Here is a 23,191-nt window from a genome sequence, read left to right as displayed (position 1 = left end):
GGAGCGGCCTCTGTGGACAGCTGCTGTACCTCCCCCGCTACCTTCCTTCAGACTTCGACAGGAGGATCTGAGGCAAGTGTCTTTGCAGGGGTGGTATCATAGCTGGCCTTGAAGGACACGGAGATCGCCAAGAGAGGTGTGGATGAGGTATTTAGGTAGAAGGAAGTGTGTGAGTTGTGCAAAAGCATTAGTGCTGGACTGTTGAGTCCATCTGGAGTATAAGTACTCAGAGGGTGTGTTTGTTGAGGGAGAGGAGATAAGGCTGGAGGGAGAATGTAGGGTAGATCATGACAGCCTTCTTTTTTTTAATGGCAGACTTGGCATGCCCATTTCAGATAAGTGGTCTGGATTTTCTCTCGGTCATTGTAGGGATTTTAAGGTTTTAAGAAGCAAAGGAAGCATGTGTGCATTCCTGATGTTTTTGAAAGAATGCCTGGGCAGTGGTAGGGAGTGGGGTTGGAGGGGTGCATGGGGGGAGAAAGACCAGTGGGGAGAAGGAGGATTGCACCAGTCCAAATGTTAGGTCGGAGCAAGAGGCACTGAAAAAGAATGATGTCAGCATCTTTAGCTTGGGTGACTCAGTGGATCACAGTTAACTGACACATAATACAAAGGAGGAGGGACAGGTTTTGAGCCCTTTGAGTTTGAAGCAGCTGTGTGACATCTAGGTGGGGGTGTAGGCTGGGAGTTTGGGCTGGAGGTTAGAACTAGAGAAACATGAGGCTGAGGCTGAAGGAAGGTGGGGGGGTCTCTGATGTGTGTGTGAGAAGAGAAAACAAGGGCCTTAGCCTAAGCCCTGGAAGATGTTTACAGTTCTCGAGGCTGATGGAGGAAGAGGAGCCAGGGAAGGAGCTGCGGAGGAGTGTTTTGGTGAAGGCATCTCTGGGACCATTTGACATAGCCCAGCAGCTGATGGGAAGTGATAGAGGCCACGTCCCGGGGGAACACGCAGCTGACCTATTCTTGGTTGTCTGTCCAGAGCCACTCAGAGATCAGGAGTACTTCTGCTCAGGCTGGGTTTGTTTGCATGGTCTTGTGTGGACACATGTCCAGCCTCCCACTGATGAGGGAAATCTCCTGAAAGTGGGGATCCTGACTTCTCCCCCATTATTCTCCAAGAAGCTCAGCCTAGGGTTTTGTACACTGTGGGGCTCAGAACACTAATGAGGGGGCTGAATGGCCAGCCAGGATGGGTGGCTGTGGTGAACTTGGTCCACTTCTTCTCCTTAAGTTCCTTTTTAAGAGAACATCTTGTTTTATGGAATAGGCGTAATCTGCTCTATGAATCTTGAGTTGCTTCAGGCCTGCTCAACCCATTGGCCTATCCATCTGCCCATCCATCCATCCATCCATCCAAAAGTCTTTTAGCAAAAAGACTTTTGCTAAAAATTGAACACTTTGGGGACGCCTGGGTGGCTCAGTCAGTTAGGCATCTGCCTTCAGCCCGGGTCAGATCCCAGGGTCCTGGGATCGAGTTGTGCGTCAGGCTCCCTGCTCAACGAGGAGTCAGCTTCTCCCTCTCCCTCTGCCTCTCCCCCTGCTTGTGCACTCTCTCTCTCTCTGGCAAATAAATAAATTAAATAAATAAATAAAAGTCGAACACTTTGCACATGGAGTTGTCCATCCATCCATTCTGTAAAGACTTTTGCTAAACGTTGAACACTTTGCATATGGAGTTGGAGTCCTCCCAGCACTGGTCATGCATTGTCTTACATTACAACAAGCCTCTGAGGTAGGCATGACTGCCCTGTTTTGCAGATGAAAAAGCAGATCATTTCCCCCAGGTCACACAACACGTGAGGGGTGGATTCAGGCCTAACTCAGAAGTCCCTATGCTCTCAATTACTGATGGTAAGGCTTCCCTAGGAAGGAAGTGATCCTAGAATTTATTCTCTAGGGGCGCCTGGGTGGCTTAGTGGTTGGGCATCTGCCGTCGGCTCAGGTCATGATCCCGGAGTCCTGGGATCGAGCACTGTGTCAGGCTCCCTGCTCAGCGGGAAGCCTGCTTCTCCTTCTCCCTCTGCCTGCAGCTCCCCCTGCTAGTGTGCTCGAGCTCTCTCTCTGTCAAATGAATAAATAAAATTAAAAAAAAAAAAGAATTTATTCTCCAAACTGGAACACTTTAAAAAAAGTTTTATCGAGGCCAGTTCAAGCCCCACGTTGGGCACAGAGCCTACTTAAAAATAAATTAACAAAAAATAAAAAAAAAAAGTCATATTGAGATCTAATTTTCATATCATAGAATTCACCTATATCAAGTGTACAATTCTCTGGTTTCTTTGGTATATTTACAGAGCTGTGCAGTCATCACCATCATCTCATTTTAGAACATTTTCATCACCCCAGAAAGAAACTCAGTACCCATTAGAGGTCACTCCCCGTTACCATCACCACCCCAGCCCCGGGCAACCACTAATCTATTTTCTGTCTCTATAGATTTGCCTATTCTGAACACTTCGTATAATTGGAAGCATATGAACTGTGGTCTTTTTGGTTGGCTTCTTTCACTTACCATCAGGCTGCAGGGTTTATTCCTGCTGCAGTAATACATCAGGACCAACTTTCTTGGTGTGAATGACTGAGTGATATTCCATTGTATGGATATGGATATACCACATCATCTTCATTAGGTTTGTTTACATGTGGGCGCGTACCTCCACTGAATAATAATAATGCTCTGACATCTGTATACAAGTTTTTGTGTGAACGGATGTTTTTTTTATTTTTCTTGCATGTATACTCAGGGGTGGAATTGTGAAGTTATACGGGAACTCTGTGTTTAACAGTTTGAGGAACTGCCAAACCATTTTCCAAAGTGGCTGCAACATTTTGCATTCCCACCAGCGGTTAAGAGGGCTCCAGCTTTTCCACATTCTCACCAACACTTGTTATTCCAAACTGGGACACTGTTGATGGCAAAAGGGTTCACCATTAATAATCACGCCAGGACAATCAGTAGTAATTGGAACATCTGAAGTCTACCTACTTACCAAAAAAAAAAAGTGAGAAGATTCAATTCCTGATTTCAGGGAACTTTTCTGGCCACGCGATGAGTCAAAGCCCAAAAACCCCCATACTTGAGTCAATTAAAGAATTAAGCAAAGGTAAATTATTAAGAAGGAAAGCAAAGCACATTTTATTTCCCCCAGGAGATTGTGTTCTCTTTAATAAGAAAACAAGAACTGTCTTATATTTGAATTGTTTAGGGCCCCAGGAGTATCTTGGATTGTCATAGGGTCTCAGTAAGGATCTGTGGAATAAATAAATGAATGAGAATGAATGATACAAACTCTCCTAGAGGGAATGGAAAAAAAGAAAAATAGAAATGAGTCACCTGGCCCGGATTTGTGAGTTTGGAGGAAGTGTGGATCTTTTCTAAAAAATGCATTTTTTTGGTCAGTGTGGTAACAACACTAATGACAATTTTATTTTAATTAATTAATTTTTACTAATGAGAATTTTTTTTTTAAAGATTTTATTTATTTATTTGACAGAGAGAGACACAGCGAGAGAGGGAACACAAGCAGGGGGAGTGGGAGAGGGAGAAGCAGGCTTCCCGCCGAGCAGGGAGCCCGATGCGGGGCTCCATCCCAGGACCCTGGGATCACGACCGGAGCCGAAGGCAGACGCTTAACGACTGAGCCACCCAGGCGCCCCACTAATGACAATTTTAAAAGGAAAAAGTAAATAACCTACAATTAGAGGAATCTTAAACTAGATTTTGCGAGGGTAAATGGCTGACAGAAGGTGGGAGAAAGACCTTCCGAGCAGGGAGTCTTGGAACCAAAGTGCACAGCTTTATGCAGAGCACCTCCTACCGCAGACTAACCAAATTTGGGAATGAAAGGATGTGGGACCTATGCAACCCCCCCCCCCCGAGTTTCCAGTGTTTTATTCACAGGAAACAATGAGAATAATTTAAAAGGACCCTTAGCTGGCTGTGTGCCCTCGGGCAACTCAGCTCCCCTCTCTGACCACCATTGATCCTTCCGGCTCTAAATTCCCCTGATTATTCAGTCCTATAGCCCTGGAAACTTCATGGGATTGGTGGCCCAGGAGCTAGGCCTTGAAGGAAGAGTGGGATTTGGAGAAAGGGGCAAGATGCCAGTGGTGGGTGATAAGGACTTGAGGTGGACTGGAGTGCTCTGGCTGAGATAAAATTGGATAGGGTGGTTGGGGCCTCTTGAAGGAGAACTTTAAAAGCCAGGCTGGTTGACTTTTAAATTTGACCCGATAAGCAGGTCCTTGGACTGGAGATGAAAGGAGTGTCTATGAGAGATTAATCTGATGGCTCTGGGCCATTGATCTGGATCTATCTGGGAGCAGTGTGAAGACCGAGAGGCTCTCTGGGAGGCTTTTGCAATAGTACTAGAAGCCCAGCCCTTCAAAAGAGGGTTTGAAACTTCTGCCAGTCTTACTGTATACATGGCTTCTTTAGAGTTTAATTTTCCTTCACCATAAGTGATTTAAACCATTATTTTTATATTACAACAATTATGGCTCTATTCTACGCCAGAATCCTAAATGTATATATAAATTTCTAAGGCAGAATGTTAGACTTCAAATAAATTTCAGATTTGCAGGGGGTTAATTTTGGATTATGCTACTAGATTCCGCAGATGCATTCTCTCTTCTCTGCAGTAAAGGGTTTACTTTGGTGGCAGGTTTTGAGAAATTTGCTAAAAGTCCACTGGAAGGACAAGAAGGGTGGGATCTTAGTTTCAGGGGTGGTCTCATTTTGGCTCAGGTAATGGATTAGATGTCGGGAAACAAAAAAAAAGTCCAAAATGGCGCCAGAGTTTAAAATCTGAGGACTCAGAAGAAAGATGGTGCTATTCATAAAAATGGACCAGTTGGGTGCCTGGGTGGCTCAGTTGGTTAAGCGTCTGCCTTCCGCTCAGGTCATGATCTCGGGGTCCTGGGATCGAGTCCTGCATCGGGCTCCCCGCTCAGTGGGGAGTCTGCTTCTCCTTCTTCCTCTACTTCTCTCTCTCTCTGTCAAATAAATAAAGTCTTTTTTTTAAAGATTTAATTTATTTATTTGACAGAGAGACACAGGGAGAGAGGGAACACAAGCAGGGGGAGTGGGAGAGGGAGAAGCAGGCTTCCTGTCAAGCAAGGAGCCCGATGTGGGGCTCGATCCCAGGACCCCGGGACTATGACCTGAGCCGAAGGCAGATGCTTAACGACTGAGCCACCCAGGCGACCCTAAATAAATAAAATCTTAAAAAAAAAAAAAAGTACCAGTTGAGGGGCGCCTGGGTGGCTCAGTCGGTTGAGCCTCCAGCTCAAGGTTTCAGATCGGGTCCTGATCTCAGGGTCTTGGGATGGAGCCCGAACCCGCCTGGGGCTCTGTGCTTGGCAGGGAATCTGCTTGAAGAGTTTCTCCCTTTGCCCCTCCCCCCACTCAGTCACCTGCATGAGCTTTCTCTCTCTCTCTCTCCTTAAAATAAGAAAATAAATAAATTTTAAAAAAATGTACCAGTTGGGAAGGTGATGGTTTACCATGAGAACGTTGGGAACAGATGACCTTGCTGGTCCCAGAAAAGGAATGGACAGACTGGACATGGAGAAGGAACTGGTACTTCTGGGTCTTTCTCAGCCTTTGCCCTTGAAGTTCTTCCACTCGCCTGGACATTTGGCATTTTGCCTGCTTTACTATTTATGTATTCCTATGAGATAGGATGTTTACTATAGGGTTTTTGTAGATGTCCTATATCAGACTAAAGAAGTTCTCATCCATCCCTGCTTTACCAAGAGTTCTTTTCTTGCTGTGAACGGATGTTGAATTTTATCAAATGCTTTTTTGGGTATTTGTTGATGTGATCATATGGGTTTCTTGACCCTTTAATCTTTTAGTGTGATAAATTATATAGATTTAAAAAAATAGACTGTCCAAGTATTTTTGGCATAAAGTCAACATAATCATAACATAGTATCCTTTTATATATTGCTGGAATCGGTTTGCTAATATCTCGTGTTGGATTTTGCATTCATGAGTGTAATTTTCTTTTCTCATACTGTTCTTGTTTGGATTTGGAATCAAAGTGACACTAAAAAGAAGTTGAGAAAGGAACCCTCTTTTTATATTTTCTGAAAGACTTTAAGTAATATTGAAATTGCTTCTTTCTTGAATTTTCCGTAGAACTCTTTGCCTGGTTGCTATTGAAGTTCATGCCATGATGTGGGTGATAGTAGAGAAAGGAATTTTTATTTGAGGAATTAAATTAAACAATAAGGAAAATCTGTTAGTTAAGGATTGGTTATTTCAGCAGTTCAACATTATCAGGGAGACGAATTTATTCTCATCTTGCAGCTGTGTCATTGTCAGGTGTCAGCTTCTTCTCTTACTGCAGGATAGCTGCAGTTGCTCCAGGCATCACAACACAGTGGTGAGGAGGGTGGGTTTTGCAGCTAAGGAGGGTTCCAAATCCCAAAGCTATATGACACTGGGTAATTGCTTATCCTTTCTGGAAAATGGGATGATAGTAGTATTTTACCTCAAAAGTTTATTATTATATGGATTAAATGAATCAGGGTTTGGTTTTGTTTTTTAACTCTTAGACTAGTGCTTTGCACATGGTAAGCATACAATAAATATTAGCATATCTTACTCCATTCTCACACAGGGCAGAAATGAATTTTTTTTCTCTTGTACTCCATTTATTGAAGCCCCTCAGCAGACTTACTTCACATTTATTGGCTAGAATTTGGCAGGTGTCCATTTCTAAACCAGGTATGGGATTATCATGATTTGGTTTGGAGTAATTTAGATTCAACCTCTGAGATGAGTGTCTAGCCTCCCCTGAAATACGACGACCTGACACCTCATCAAACCCGGATTGTTTGCCAGAAAGAATTTGGAATGGTGATGATGGGGACTTTTGAGTCACACAAGGAGGGGCAAAGTAGGAGTCCCCATCCCTGTGGGTTCTCCACAGGATTCCTTGGAATTACCCCTTAGATTTGCCTATAGCCCTTCAGTTTACTTAGTGCTTTTTTTTTTTAAGTTTATTTATTTAAGTAATCTCTACATTCGATGTGGGGCTCAAACCCACGACCCCGAGATCGAGTCACACGCTCTTCTGACTAAGCCAGCCAAGTGCCCCTCCTTACTGCTTTTTAACTGGTGCGTGATCTCTGCTGGTCTCAGAATCCCCCTCTAAGCAGTGTGTGTTGTTGTTATCCCTCTTTTGTAGCCAGGAAACAGGTTTCTGGGGTTGAAGTGTGCTTGCCTGCTTCCGTGTGTGTCGTCAGGGCAGAACCAGGGTCTGGGACTCAAGTGCACGTCTTCAGATTCCAAGTTCTGACCTTTCATTCCTCTTCTGTGAATTCCCAACTGTCTGGCATGGACATGCTATTAAGATTATTTATTTATTTATTTTTGAGAGAGAGAGAGAGAACACGAACATGAGTGGGGGGAGGGTCAGAGGGAGAAGCAGACTCCCCGCTGAGCAGGGAGCCCCACTTGGGACTCGATCCTGGGACTGGATCCCGGAACTCCGGGATCATGACCCAAGCTGAAGGCAGACGCCCAGCCGACTGCACTGCCCTGACCCCTGATGGGGCTGGAATCACAGCCCTGCCAGTGTGGCACATGCAGCTGGGCTCCACCCCGCTGCTGCCCATGGAGCCCAGCTGCAGAGTGCGCCATCCCTACTTCCAAGTGTCAGCACTGTGACTTTGCTTGTTGATGGCTTGTTCTGTCCGTCTGAGTCCACTGTGTCCTCCCATAGGAAGCAAGTGGTAGCTGATTAATTCCAGGCCCTTCCCTCCAACCCCAGCAACCCTCAGCCTCTGGCTGTTGGGAATTGGTGGACACGTATCCCGGCTCCCTCGCCACTCCCCTCTGGGTGCAGTGACTTCCAAGCAAGCGCTTTTCCTCATCTCCAGCAGAAATGAGCTACATTTGCCCACAGTGGTAACTTACCGGTCATGCACTTTTTACTGCTTTCCTCCCCTTTCCCGGCTCATTTCCCTACTCCCTTGTGGGTGCTTCCTGGGACCATCTCTCAGGTAAATTACTTCCCTGGAATCCTTGTCTCAGAGTCTGCTTCTTCGGAGCCCAGACCAAGGCAGCCGTATGCTGGCTGGCTGTGTTGACAATACCTAACTTCTCTGTGTTTCTGGGTTTGCATCCATCGTATAAAGATCGTTAAAAGCACCTATATCTCATAGAACAAATATGGTAAAGCTCTCAGTGCCTGGCTAAGAGAAAGTGCTTAGCAAGTATTATTATTATTACTATTACTGTTATTATTCCTACCTAAAATTCTGTGGTGTGCCAAGGTAGGTGGTTACCCCACAGTTGAGACACACTACTCCTTGCCTCTCCCTCCTGATACCCCATTTACTCTCTGAGCTCCTACAGCCCCGCCTCTTCCACCACAGGCTGTCTCCTGCAAATCAGGTGTCCAGGACCCCCAGCCCCCACCACTCCCAATGCAGTCCACCCTTCCCATCACATAAAGCACCCCGCCTGCCTCTGGTGTGTGTTAACAAATACCCAGGTAAAAGTCTTCTGTCTGAATGACATCTCAGGATTTCTCCATGATGTAGGATCATCATGGTTATCCACTTTACACTGGAAACTCTTAAAGTGGAGGCTTCTCATTTCTGATTCATGTCCAGAATATTCTAGGACATCTTGGGACGCCTGGGTGGCTCCATCGGTTAAGTGTCTGCCTTCGGCTCAGGTCATGATCTCAGGGTCCAGGGATGGAGCCCTCAGTGGGGCTCCCTGCTCAGGGGGGAGCTTGCTTCTCCCTCTCCCTCTGCTCCATCTCCGATTCGTGTGTGTGTATGTGTGTGTGTGTGTGTGTGCATGCAAGCACTCTCTCTCTCTCAAATAAATAAATCTTAAGAAAAGAAAAAGACTATTCTAGGACATCTTAAAGCCTTCCTGAGGCCTGGGGCAGGGAAGACAGTTGATAAATGTTGATTGTTGATTACAGCTACTGAGCACTTACTATGAGCCTGGCGCTGTTGTCGATACTTTTTTCCGTATTAATTTTTGCAACCACCCTATGAGGTAAGTGTTATTACTCTCTCCAGTCTGCAAATGAGAAGCCTAGCACAGAGAAGTTAAGTAACCTGCCCAAGATCACGCAGCTGGCAAATGGCAGAGCCAGGCATCCACCTAACCCTAGAGCTCACTTACTTAGTCATGATGCTAGACCCATGCCAGGACTGTCTGGTGCCTAGAATGAAGCATGCTGGCTTCTTTGCTTCCCAGCTAAGAGCCCAAGGACAGGTCTCTGTTCACCAGGTATTTTGCTGTAGCAGGTTACTCATCCCCCCTGGAGGCCCACATGCTCATCTCACCCCTAGCTGTTGAATAGGAATCTCAGAAAGAGTAATAGGACTGGAACTGCGTGTATTCAGAATCCAGACAGCCAGAGGGAGGGAGAAAAAGCAAATATGCTACATATGTAGCCTGTGTTCTAATTTTATGATAAGGAGAGCCTAAACAGGTTCAGGCTAGCACCTGAGGTTTCTTTTCACAAGCAATTTATGTGCTAGAGGGGCACCTGGGTGGCTCAGTCGTTAAGCGTCTGCCTTGGGCTCAGGTCACGATCCCGGGGTCCTGGGATGGAGCCCCGCATCGGGCTCCCTGCTCCGCGGGAAGCCTGCTTCTCCCTCCGCCACTCCCCCTGCTTGTGGTCCCTCTCTCGCCGTGTCTCTGTCAAATAAATAAATAAAATCTTAAAAAAAATATGTGTGTGCTAGAGATTGCAAATTGCTCCCCGCCCTTCCGATCCAATCCCTACAGCCTCATGTATGCCTGGAAAATGAAAGGAATGTGCAGCCACACTCATTACCACAATGCAGCAAAAGACTGGAGCTAAGCAGCACCTCCCAGCTTTGGGTGGGTCGTGTGCTGTCCCCGTGCCCAGCCCCACCCCTCCCCAGCAGCTCCCTTACCACCACCAAGTTGCCGTTTATCCTGTGGCTCAGGCTGGCCTTTTTCTTACATCTAGTTTGTTTCATTCATTCATTCATTCATTCATTCATTCAAAAAAGTTCTTTTGGACACCTACTATGACCAGGCACCATTCTGCTTTGGTGGGGTGCAGATATAGGATGTCAGCGACACACATAGTGTCTGTTCCAGAAATAGCCCAGGGGGTGAGAGAGTAGTGGGAAATGGGGTGGGAGCAGATTGCGCAGGGTCCAGTGTGCATTGTGACTACTTTGGCAGTCACCGGGACCGGACTGAAGAGCTGCTAGAGCACTGCTATGTTGAGCCAAGACCGGAGGGGGCAAGGGTGGATCAGAGATACCCACTGGGAGGCTATCCCAACTGTGAGCCAGGCGATGCAACTATGCCAGCATGGTGGCAGTGGAATTGGGGGAAAGGGGAGGACTGGAGATGTGTTTGGGCCATAGAATCAACCAGAAATGGGTAATGGGGTGGATGTGGGAGACCAATAAGGACAAGGAAGAATTGAATTTGGACCAGGGAGGTAGCCAAGGCAGAGGAGAGAAGAGGGTGGGTTCTGGAGATATTTCGAAAGTAGAGCGTCTCTGCTCAGCTGAGGGATGGATGTGGGATTTGAAAGAGAGGACTCAGGAATGACACCACGTGTTTTGGCCTCGTGTTGGAAGGATGGAGTTGCTTTTTGCTGATGTGGGGAAGCCTGTGGGAGAAGCAGGCTTGGAACAGGGGAAAGATTAGGAACTCAGTTTTGGAGAAGTTGAATTTAAAAGCGCCTATTGGGGGCACCTGGGTGGCTCAGTCGGTTAGCTTCTGCCTTCAGCTCAGGTCATGATCCCGGGGTCCTGGGATCGAGCCCCACATCGGGCTCCCTACTCAGCGGGGAGCCTTGCTTCTCCCTCTGCCTCTGCCTGCCGCTCCTGATTCTCTCTCAAATAAATAAAATCTTAAAAATAAAAGGTGCCTATTGGACATCCATGTGGAACAGCCACGAAGGCAGCCTCCTTTGTGAAAGAGAAACAGAAAACAGGTCAGCTCACATGGCAGCTCTGATTTCTCTGATTTGGTAGCGCTGCCTGCAGGGTTGTGTTGACTGTGTTGAGATTTCTTTTTTTAAAGATTTTATTATTTTTTTTAAGTACTCTCTACACCCAACATGGGGCTCAAACTTACAACCCTGAAATCAAGAGTTGCATGCTCAACTGAGTGAACTGCGTGCCCCTGTGTTGAGATTTTTAAGGTTCACCCAGTCTCAGTGGGAAAGAGGTTTTGTGTTGTTTGTTTGTTTTTTAGTATTTTATTTTTAAGCAATCTCTTACACCCAGTGTTGGGCTCAAACTCACAACCGTGAGATCCAGAGTCACATGCTCTACCCTCTGAGCCAGCCAGGAGCCTTGGGAAAGAGTTCCCTGATCAATAGTGAGTGAGGCCTGTCTCCAGAGTTGGTTAGGCAAATAACCAGCTCTGGGTGTAAGATTTTCTGTTGCGGAGTGGGAAGAAAATGTGAAAAATTGTATTCTATGTATTTTTGTCTTACGCTTAAAATTTCTTTCTTTCTTTCTTTTAAAGATTTTATTTATGAGGGACAGAGAGAGAGAGAGGCAGAGGGAGAAGCAGGCTCCCAAAGAGCAGGGAGCCCGATGCGGGACTTGATCCCAGGACGCTGGGATCACAACCTGAGCCGAAGGCAGATGCTTAACCATCTGAGCCACCCAGGCGCCCCTCTTTAAAATTTCTTAAATGTGTTCTACAGTGTGCATGATATCATAGAGTAGCAGGTATGGACATCACTTACAAATTAAGCATCCTATATAGAAATGATATGCTCAGTTTTTAACTGAGAAATGGAGAGATACTTCTGAAGATTACTGATTTGAGATATTGTACTACAGATGCTCAAAAGTATGGCCTGAAACACTGTAAACCCTGAAGCATCTCCTGAATCCTTAAAGAAAAAATTATGTTCAGTTTGGTTCAGTGCTTGATTTTTCTGCTATACAATATACACTTATTTATTTACTTATTTTATTTATTTTAATTTATTTACTTATTTATTTATTTTTAAGTACGCTCCACACCCAGCATGGAGTCCAACATGGGGCTTGAACTCACAACCCTGAGGTTAAGACTCAGATGCTTAACCGGTCGAGCCATTCCAGGTGCCCCTAAAATATACATTTAGACACAACACTACCTGTGTAGTATCTCTCCCAAAACTTTTTTTTTTAAGATTTTATTTATTTATTTGACAGAGAGAGACAGTGAGAGCAGGAACACAAGCAGGGGGAGTGGGAGAGGGAGAAGCAGGCTTCCCGCTGAGCAGGGAGCCCGATGTGGGACTCGATCCCAGGACCCTGGGATCATGACCTGAGCCGAAGGCAGACGCTTAACAACTGAGCCACCCAGGCGCCCTCTCCCAAAAATATTTAATCTTTGTATAATTAGTAGACAACAATCAGACAAATCCAAATCAGAGCACACTGGGTAAAACAATTGACTTTCAAAAGTATAAGTGTTGGGGCGCCTGGGTGGCTCAGTCGTTAAGTGTCTGCCTTCGGCTCAGGTCATGATCCCAGGGTCCTGGGATGGAGCCCACATCGGGCTCCCTGCTCAGTGGGAAGCCTGCTTCTCCCTCTCCCACTCCACCTGGTTGTGTTCCCTCTCTCACTGTGTCTCTCTCTGTCAAATAAATAAATAAAACCTTTAAAAATATATATGTGTGTGTGTTATTAAAGACTTTTATTTATTTATTCTTAAAGATTTCATTTATTTATCCTAGAGACAGACAGACAGAGAGAATGAGCGGGGTGGGGGGTGGGGAGAGGCAGTGGGAGAGGGAGAAGCAGACTCCCCACTGAGCAAGGGAGCCCGATGTGGGACTCTAGCAGGCGTCCTCAAAGACTTTTTAAAAAAAGGGTCAGGGACTGTTCTAGAATAAAAGAGATTGAAGAGTTAGGGTAACAATTGCACGCATGAGCTTTGATGGGATCTTGGGTTGAGAAGGAAAAAAACTACAAAAGGATATTGGTGGAACAACTGGGCACCTTTGTATATAATTGTTTATGGTATTGTGTTAGTGCTAGTTTTCTAATTGTGATCATTGTTTTGTGGTTATGTGGGAGACGGCTGCATTCTTAGGAGACACAGGCTGAAGTATGTAGGGATGAGGAGTCATGATGTTTGTAATTAGGTCTCAAATGGTTCAACAAAACACACATGGATTTAAGTGAAGGGCATGACTATTTTTGCAGCTTTTCTGGAGGTTTGAAATATTTCAAAGTAGAAAGTTGAGGGAAAACAGGATTCACATATAGGTTCCTTCAGTTCTCAGAAAACGAGGAAATCCAAGAATGGTGTATTAGACCATGTCTATTTTATTTTTATTTTTTTTCCTCCCCCACCTCTCAGACCATGTTTGGTGTACTAGATTGTTTCAGTAACTAGAATACTGTCTTCTTCACCCTCTCTGAGGCAAAGAATTTGCCAAACCTTTGCCACGGCAAGAGTAATCCCTCGTGTGTTTTAGTTGTCAGGTGCCTTCATATCCATTGTATTACATTTATTATCATAAGTAGTCCATATGCATGAAGAAGTTTGTGTCTTTAACTACCACAGTCACAACTAACTTTTTTTAATGGCTTACCATATGTGAGGCACTGTTCTGCGTATTTTACACAAAAGAGCCCATTTCAGCCTCACAACCACTCTGTAGGGGAGGTACTATTATTATCCTCATTTTCAGAAAAGGAAACTGAGGCACAGACAGGTGGTCTAACTTGCCCACGGTCACGCAGCCAGGGACGGCGAGTGCGGAGCCCTGTGGCCCCGGGCCCTTCAGCGTTCACCACTCACCCCTGACCACACGCTTCACATCATGAGCTGGATCATAGATGTTTGCTAGAGCTGCCTGCCCAGGAGGGGGGCTTCCGCTGCTCAGACTTTTGCTTTCCTCTGAGGGGTTCTGGGTGCATGTCCATAGCAGAAAGAGTACTCCTTGAGAAAGGTAATAATAATAATAATAATAATAATAATAATAATAATTGGGTACTCCTTGAGAGAGGCAATAATAATAGTAATAATAATTGGGTACTCCTTGAGAGAGACAATAATAACAACAACAACAACAGAAACTACCATCTTTTTTTTTTTAAGATTTTATTTATTTATTTAAGAGAGAGAGCATTAGCAGGGGGAGCGGCAGAAGGAGAGGGAGAAGCAGATCCCCTGGGATCATGACCTGAGCCAAAGGCAGACGCTTAATCCACTGAACCACCCAGGCGCCCCCAGAAACTACCATCTTCGAGGGCTCGCCATGTGCTAAGCCAGGGTGAGACGTTTTCTGCCTGTTTAGTTATCCTCATTGGACAAAAGAGAAAACAGACCAAGAGGTTCCAGTAACTCCCTCAGAGTCGTAAGGCCTGGAGCCAGTCTTTGCACTCCAGCAGCCTGACTCCAGAGCCTTTCCCCACCCTTAGGCTGCCTTGCGTCTACCTGTCCTCTCCATGGGTTTGAAGGTCACTGAGCCACCGAATGGAGACAGGTAGTCAGGCCGGGAGTGAGGGGGGTGAGGGTGGAGTCGGGGGGGTGGGAGGTGACAGGGGGGAAGGGAGGGGAGCTGAGCCTCCCTCAGAACTTTGTTCACCCCCTCAGTTCCTAGATGGTGACATTTCAGTGTCTCAGAGGAAGAGGAGTGGGAGAAGGAAGAAGAGGAGGAAGAAAGCATTGTAATGCTTCCTTCTTGGAGCTTTTCATCTGACCTGTGGCATTCCATTCCTGCCCTTCTTCTAACTTGCCATTTCCTTGAGCAACTTTTCCAATTGAGTGCACCTGGCAGAAACTCCTCCCATATTGGCCTGGGTCACTGCTTTGTCATTTTTGTTTTTGTTGTTGTTGTTGTTGTTGTTGTTGTTAACAAAAAACAAGGGGAGCCCCTATTCCTTTGAGGTAGAGGTGATGGGTGAAGTCCCCTAGGCAGATCAGCCAACATGTCAGGAGCCACTCCGACCTGGTGCTGCACTGAGCTCACCTGCCTCCTTAGAGGACAGCAGCTGGTAGCTGAACAGCTCCTTGGCCCTGGAAGTTCAGGATGACTTAAGCCCTGGGCACGGCCGTCCCAGCCCAGGGTGAGGCAAAGGTATCCTTCAAAACGCCCTGCAGTCCCAGTCCAGGGTGACGCAGAGGTATCCCTCAAAACGCCCTGCAGACCAGGACTTCCTTTCCCAGGGTACAAGTTCCCACCCTACCTTCCAGGACTGGGCAGTCTCTGTGTGCCTCTTCCGCAATAAATCAACAACTAATAAATCAACACACACTCGTGGAAGAAGCATAAGAGGCAGAAGAATGAATTAGTTAAGGGCAGGAACCCTGCAGCCAGACTGCCCGGGTTGGAATCCTGCTACTACCACTGACTTCCTGTGTGACCTTGGGCAAATTATTTAGCTACTCTGAGTCTTAGTTTCCATTTATGTAAAATGGGGTGAAATAATAGTATACTTCTCATAAAGTTGATGTGAAAATGAGATGATTTAATACCTATCAGGTTCATACAGTGCCTGAGACCCAGTGAACCCTCCATAAAGGACGGATATTCTTGCTGGTAGTCACAACACAGTGGTAGGTCTTGCAGAGGAGACCCAGGCATATAGGACATGGTCCCTTCCTAAGAGGAGGCAATATAGCATTAAAAAGGGGACGGTTCGGGAAGAGCTAAGTAGACCTTCAGTATGTTATTTAACTCCATGGGACCTCAGATTTCCCATCCAAAAACCATTCTTAGAGGCTGAGACGGTGGATCATAAACATCCTGCCCAGTGCCTGGCATATAGTTGGATCTCAATACATATGGATTCTCTTCCCCTTTCTAGGAACTACAATCTGGATAGGGACAGAGAGCAGGTCCAGAACCAGCCAGCCAAGTGTACAGGTAGAAACATGTGCAGTTGGATCTGTAGGAGTTTGGAGGCCAGAGGATTGGTTCCTGTAGTTGGATTGTCCTAGGGAGGCTTCTTGGAGGAGGTTGGATCTGAGTCCAAGGATGAATAAAGAATTGGAGCAGGGGCACCTGTGTGGCTCAGTCAGCTAAGGGTCTGACTGCGGCTCAAGTCACAGTCTCAGGGTTCTGGGATTGAGCCCCGCATCAGGCTGCATGCTCAGCAAGGAGTCTGCTTGTCCCTCTCCCTCTACCCCTCCCCCTGCTCATTCTCTCTGTCTCTCTCTCAAATAAATAAATAAAATCTTAAAAAAGAGAGAGAGAAGGAAAGAAAGAAAGAAAGAGAGAAAAGAGAGAGAGGGAGGGAGGGAGGGAGGGCAAGCGGAGAGGATTAATGGGCTGACCAGTGGTGGAAGGGGGAATGAAGAGATGGGGAGGGCAGTGAGAGGTCCTGCCATGGTTTTAGAGGTCTGTAGAGAAGAAGATTCTGTTTTCTCTGTCTCATATCATTGTCTAACTGGAGTTTTTTGTGCTAACTTGTTGTAGTTGAAGGCCAGTTCTCTTGGAAGTGAAGGGACCATGGTTATTTCACACTGGATGAGCTTTTAGTGTTTTTTTGAAACACTTTTATGCTTCATATTGGGCTAAAGACCTGGTGAATTTCTTTCTTCTTCTTTTAAAGATTTTATTTACTTGACAGAGAGAGAGAGAGAACACAAGCAGGGGGAGTGGCAGGCAGAGGGAGAGGGAGAAGCAGGCTCCTCACAGAGCAGGGGGAGCCTGATGTGGGACTAGATCCCAGGACCCCAGGATCATGACCTGAGCCGAAGGCATTTGATTAACCAATGGAGCCAGCCAGGCGCCCTAAGGTGAATTTCTATAGACAAAAGCTGCAAGAATTCTGAGGGCCAACTCCCAGTGAAAGTCTTTGGCCGTGTATGCCAAAAATAAGGCATAGTCTGAAGTGCAAGAACCAGGCAAGGGATGCTTATTGCAGAGAAGTGAGTGAGAAAGAAAGAACAGATTGTTAAATCAGTGCCATGGGAACTATGGGTGATAATTTGGGAAAAGTAAGGCTAGAACCTCACTTAATATGATATAATGAATAAAGGTAAGTAACAATATATACATTAAAAAAAAAAAAACCACCCAACTTTATATACTCTTGAAAAGGCAGATCTTGGGGGCCTCATGACAGACTTGAAGAATGAAAAGCCCTGAGGCAGGGCCCAGAAACCTGCATTTTCAACAAGTTCCCTAGGTGATAAAAAATATTCATCTGTAAATATTTCCTACATTTTCTTGTAGTGCTTTTATAATTTTAAGGTGGGCAAGGCATGATTCAAAGGCAGAAGTCATTATAGAAAATATCAGTAGATAAGGCTATGTAAAATAAAAAACTTTTATTTGTTAAAAAAAAGATATCTCCCATGAACCAAAAGTGAAAGGCAAACAATGAACTAAAAAAAAAAAAAAGCAACATATATGACAAAGAAAAAATATGAAAAGGGGTAAATATTCTTCACATGTAATGAGCACTTATAAATCAATAAGAAAAAATTCATATAAAAGAACGGGCAAAGGACATAAATAGGTAATTCATTTATATAAGACATGTAAATGTCTAATAATATGTCAAAATATTGTTACTAATATTCCACTTTTCATCTGTCCAGTTTTTTTCCATAAAAAATTTGGCATACATATACAGTGAAAGATTATGCAGCCATTAAAAAGAAAAAAATTCTGCCATTTATGACAACATTGACAGACCTTGAGGGCATTATGTTAAGTGAAATAAGTCAGACAGAGAAGACAAGTACTATATGATCTCACTTGTACATGGAATCTATGAAAACCAAACTCAGGTACAGAAAACAGATTGTTGCTTGTTAGAGGCAGGGGGTGGGGAGGTATGGAAGGTAAGGGAAATGGTGAAGGTGGCCAAAAGATACAAATTTTTAGTTATAAGGTAGATAAGTTCTGGAGATACAATGCACAACATGGTGGCTACAGTCAACCACTGTATTGTGTATTTGAAGGTTGCTAAGAGAGTAGTTCTTAAAAGTTCTCATCAGAAGAGGAGAAACTAACCATGTGAGGTGACAGTTGTTAGCTGATTGTGGTAGTCATTTTGCAACATATACATATATCAAATCATTATTCTGTCTACCTTAAATTACTGTAACTTCGGTATATGTCATTATATCTCAATAAGACTGGAAAAAAATTTTAAGATATGAAATAATGGTGATTTACTCTCTCATCAAAGATAGTTTTCTTATCTCAACAGTCCTGCTCAATAATTCTGAAAGTAAAGAAACACCTTCCTTCAGACAGATCTAGTTTCTGGTTCTGTCCTTCAAATGCTACATTTTTTTTTAAAACATTTTATTTATTTATTTGACAGAGAGCGCAAGTAGGGGAAGAAGCAGGCAGAAGAAGAGGGAGAAGTAGGCTCCCCCCCACCCAGCAGGGAGCCCGATGCGGGGCTCTATCCCAGGGCCCTGGGATCATGACCTGAGCCGAAGGCAGCCGCTTAACTGACTGAGCCACCCAGGCGCCCCCAAAAGCTACATTTTTTTAGTCCTCCTGCACCCTAAAAGCCTCTTACACTTCCACACCTTTGCCTCCCCAGAACTTCATACCCAATCTTTATAATTTTAAATTTAGTGTTCTCTTTCATGAAAGAGTGCATTGCAATGATTAGCTAAAGGAACTGCATGTTTGTATTTTTGAAGACAGGAGTAAAGGACTTATAAGATCAGACAAGGCTCATGGCACACATACATGTTGATACAAGTGCTCTTGAATTAAAAATACATATAATCACTGATACACTATTTTCATCTTCTCTCGTTGGTAGTTTTTTTTTTCTTTCAAATTTCCTAATGTTTGTTCATTAGATCAGTTTAGCTTTTTTAAATTTTCTTAAAGATTTTATTTATATATTTGACAGAGAGCGAACACAAGCAGAGGAAGCAGCAGGCAGAGGGAGAAGCAGACTCCCCAAGGAGCAGAGAGCCTGGGGCGATCCCAGGACTCTGGGATCATGACCTGAGCCAAAGGCAGACACTTAACCGACTGAGCCACCCAGGCGCCCCTCAGTTCAGCTTATCAGGGAAATTTGGTAATAAGAACTGTATCAAAAGCCTTAGAATGTTTCATAACCTTACATTGAGAAATTCCACTTCTAGAAATTAATTCACTTCTAGAAATAATCATGAGTGTGCACAAAGATACTATGACAAAAATATTTTACAGTATTGTTTCTAGTAGGGAACAACTAGAAACAACTTAAATTTCCAACAATACAGCTCTGATAAAATATATTTTAATACATTAACCAAAGGCATACTACGTAGCCATTAAAAATGTGGAATATATAATGATATGGAAAAAGTATTAACAGTATTTTTTTAGTGAAAAAGAAAGGCTTATGAAACAGCTTGCAATCTTATTCCTAAAAATATGTGTTTATTCATAGAACAATTGTAGAAAGATAAACACTGACATTTTAAAGAGTTGTCTCTGGATGGTGAAATTGTAGGTAGTTATTTCCTTTTTTTTGTGGCTTCTACATATTGTCTTAAGTTTTCTGTAGTGTAAATGAATATTCCTATGATATGAAAATGACAGTAAAATGTATTATATAAAAAAGAACAGGGGTATGTAATTGGCTCTGTCAGAAGAGCATGCGAGACTTAAGATCTTGGGGTCGTGAGTCTGAGCCCCACCTTGGGGATAGAGGTCACTTAAAAATAAAGAAAAAAAAAACAATTCACTGAGAAAAATGCTTAGCGTAAAACTTGCCTCTTCTGTAACTCATTTCTCTAACAACTCACTTCTTTAGTGGAGGACCCCAGGAGAGGCAGGGATCTCCTCAGGCCTTCTCCCAATTGGAGCTTTCCAGGAGGCCTGTGGTCAGCCTCTTGGTCACATAGAATCCAGCTTTGGAGAAACTGAGAAGTAACCCAAAGTTTGGGAAGTAGAGAAATGGCAACTGGAAGATTTCATAGAGTCAGAGCTAGAAACTCCCTTCACAGAGGATCTAGTTTCTCCGCCCATGTTTTCCTCAAACAGAAACTAAGGCCGACTTCAGGGCTTGTCCAAGGCCACCCAGCCAACTTAATGACAAGGTGAGGCCTTGAATCCATGGTCTTTCCGCCCTGTTGTATTTCTGTAATACGCAGATTTAGACCAGTCCTTCTCATACTTAAACTGTGCGCGCAGGGATTCCCCAGGGATCTTGTTGAAATGCAGATTTGGACCCGGCCGGTCGGGGTGGGCCATTTCTAACCAGCGCGCAGGCGATGCCAGTTTTGCCGGGCTGGGGATCGCAGTTTCCCTGGCTGTGGTGCAGGAGCCAGACTTCAGCTTCCCAGTCCCAGCTCTGCCACAGACTCTATGATTGTGACACTCACTGTGCTTCAGTTTCGTCATCTGCGAAATTAGTTTGCGTGAGGATTTTTAGTAAGTTGTTACACGTTAAGTGCTCAGATCGGTATGCGTGAAGAAGTGGCTAGCTTACTATCATTCCTATTCCCCCGAGCTTTCAGGGGGTGAAGCAGGGTCTGACGAATGAATGACCAACCTTTTGGAAGAAAGTTCTTTCCTGGGCGGCTAGAGTCAGAGAAGCAAAGGGGGAGGGCTGCTCGGTGGGGGAAGAGGCCCACCTCCAAGAAGCTTCTCTCCACCCGGTGGTCAGAACAGCCGGGAGCGCCCGGAAGCCGGCCGGCCCGCGCCCAGCCGACCAATGCGGCCGCCCGGGGGGAGGGGGCGGCCAGCCAGCCCTTTCCGTCTGGGGCTCCGGCGGCCCCGCCCCTTGTGCGTTGCGCCGCTCGAGCATTCCACGGTTGCTACATCGTCGCGAGGGGCGGGGCGCCTGTCAGGGAAGCGGCGCGCGCGCCGGCGCGGGCGGGCTGGGGCTCGGCCGCGCAGTGCCAGCGCCAGCACCAGACCCGCGCCCCGCGCTCTCCCGACCGCCGCCTGCGTTCTGGCTCGAGAGCCCGAGCTCCCGCCCGCCGGTGCGCTGCCCGAGTATGGAGCTGCTGTGCTGCGAGGGCACCCGGCACGCGCCCCGGGCCGGGCCGGACCCGCGACTGCTGGGGGACCAGCGTGTCCTGCAGAGCTTGCTCCGCCTGGAAGAGCGCTACGTGCCCCGTGCCTCCTACTTCCAATGTGTGCAGAGGGAGATCAAGCCGCACATGCGGAAGATGCTGGCGTACTGGATGCTGGAGGTATCGCCCGGAAGGGTCTCCCCTCCCCCGTCGCCCGGCTCCGGACATCCCCGGGCCGCCCTGTCGGGACATCCTGGTCCCAACAGCAATCAGCAAGTTGCTTTGGTGGCTCAGATCCCCGGGGCCTGGCCTTTCACTCGGGCACCCTAGCCAGCTGACTGCCTCCGTGGTGTCCCTTTCCCTTCCCCAGCCCTAACTGTGACTGCCGGTCGTTTGGCACCCTCACTAACCCTCTCTTCGGGCGGGGAAAGCGGGACCAGGGCAGCCCTCTCCCCTCCGGCTTCTCTCAGCGTCTCCTGCTTCCCTCCCCCGCTCGGATTTCTCAGGAGAGCGCGCCTGGAAAACCCTGGGCTCGGCCGCCCCCGCCCCAGAGCCGGTTCCTGTGTCTGTCGCGGGGTTCTGGCGGGGAAGACGGTGGGGGTGGCGCGCGCGCTGTTCCGGCAGTCAGGGAAATGAAAAGTGCGGGAGGCAGCGGCTGAAATCTCCTCCCTTCCCTTTGGGTGTGTGCAGTGGGTGGTGGTAATGGGGGTAAGGTCCCAGTTCTCCGGCTACCGTGGGTGACTCTTCCGTTTCCTCAACCCCCTTCTCGCCATGGAGGAGGGCAGTCTCAGTTTGGAATCCTTCTTAAGGAAAGGAGCCTCTGGCATTATCCCCCCCCCCCACCCAGGGGAGGGGGAAAGGAGGCAGGCAACTCAGAGGAAGTGGGGGGCGTCACCTTGGGGAAGGCGCATCCTCCTCCGTATGTTAGTCCTTGTCACCGAAGGTACACTTATCCCCTTCCCATTTTTTTGCTCCCCCATCCACTTCCCTTCAGCGCCCCCCGCCCCCGTCCTTTAGTGGTGCAGCGTTTCCCATGCCCCCGCCCCAGAAGTGACTGTGCGCCCTCCCCCAGGTCTGTGAGGAGCAGCGCTGTGAGGAGGAAGTCTTCCCCCTGGCCATGAACTACCTGGATCGCTACCTGTCCTGCGTCCCCACCCGAAAGGCGCAGTTGCAGCTCCTGGGTGCGGTCTGCATGCTGCTGGCCTCCAAGCTGCGCGAGACTACGCCCCTGACCATCGAAAAACTGTGCATCTACACCGACCACTCTGTCTCTCCCCGCCAGCTGCGGGTGCGTGCATAAGTCTCCCCACCCCCGACACAATAATACCTCCTCACTTACCAGGAAGAGGAAAGCCAAGACCTCAGAGGCTTTCTGCCCTTGGGGAGGGTAGCGGCGGCTTATTTTGGGGGGCAAAATGTGGGGCACCGCGGTGGGACAGTCAGGATAGCCCCAGCCCAGGCTGGAGCTGCCAGCACGAATCGAATCCCCTTCTCCTGACCTCCAGGGGGTGCCATTCCTTCCTGGTCTTTCCCCCAGATAGCAACAAGTCAAACTGCATGTCTATACTCACTAGTACTTTGCCTCTGGGTTTACACAGCCACCATGAGTTATTTATTGGCAGCAGAAGGACATGCCTGCACACCCCCACTGGAGTGGGGGAGTGGAATGTGCTTCATGTGGGGGAGGGGGCTGCCTTGATTGAGTCTTTGTCCCAGTGTGGACTTTGTGATTGAAAAGCCTCGAAGAGGCGATTAAAGCCAGGCCCTGATTGCCAAGGAGTTGTCATCCCACCTTGTTTCCTTCCTTTTATATCCCAGAAGAGAGAGCTCCTTCCTTGTCCTCGTCCTGAGGAACTTGAGCAGCTGCTTCAGGCCTGGTGGAGTCACCTCTCCTTTTCCCCCTCAGTCAAAGGCCAGAGCTGAGGGACAGCCGGGGAGCTGAGCTGCAGCTGCTTCCGATGTGATCATGCTGCCCCCTCCCCGGGCCCACCCACTCCGGCCTGAGGTCTTTCATAACCCTGTGGGGAGCTTCTGTCACTCCTGTGGTTTGGGAAGTGGCTCCCTGGGCCTCTTGCTGGGAACTTGGGCTGAGCTCTTCCCGAGGCAAGGCAAGAGTCAAGGCTCTCCCCATTGAGCCTGGAAAGGAGTGTGGGGTAGCTGCTTGGATCTGGGAGAGGTTATTTAGGGCAGGCGGATCATCTCCTGGGGGGGCCAGGGGGAGAGGATGGGTGAGCTGGCACCTTCCTCCACCTTGCTCTACGGCCG

The 23,191-nt window shown here is 46.9% G+C and overlaps 1 protein-coding gene across 4 annotated transcripts in view; it reads left to right on the top strand.

The window, feature by feature from the left end:
• The window catches only part of CCND3 (cyclin D3), a 98,249-nt gene that overhangs the window by 62,239 nt on the left and 12,819 nt on the right, over positions 1-23,191 (top strand). Inside the window, exons 1-2 of one of the 4 annotated variants that reach the window (XM_025890599.2) lie at positions 20,749-21,106; positions 21,999-22,214. The exons of 1 other annotated variant lie outside the window; for it this stretch is intronic. In XM_025890599.2, the coding sequence (XP_025746384.1) occupies positions 20,909-21,106; positions 21,999-22,214 (414 nt within the window). In that variant the 5' untranslated portion in view covers positions 20,749-20,908. Of the gene's footprint in view, positions 1-20,748; positions 21,107-21,998; positions 22,215-23,191 lie in introns of those variants that run through there. 2 more of the 4 variants (XM_025890598.2, XM_025890600.2) reach the window with 2 other exon arrangements.

This window comes from Callorhinus ursinus, unplaced genomic scaffold (assembly GCF_003265705.2).
Source record: "Callorhinus ursinus isolate GAN/ISIS: 27379988/994484 unplaced genomic scaffold, GSC_fseal_2.0 scaffold22, whole genome shotgun sequence".
NCBI lineage: Eukaryota > Metazoa > Chordata > Mammalia > Carnivora > Otariidae > Callorhinus > Callorhinus ursinus.
Note: the sequence above shows the minus strand (reverse complement) of the source record. Positions and strands in the feature narration are given on the sequence as shown.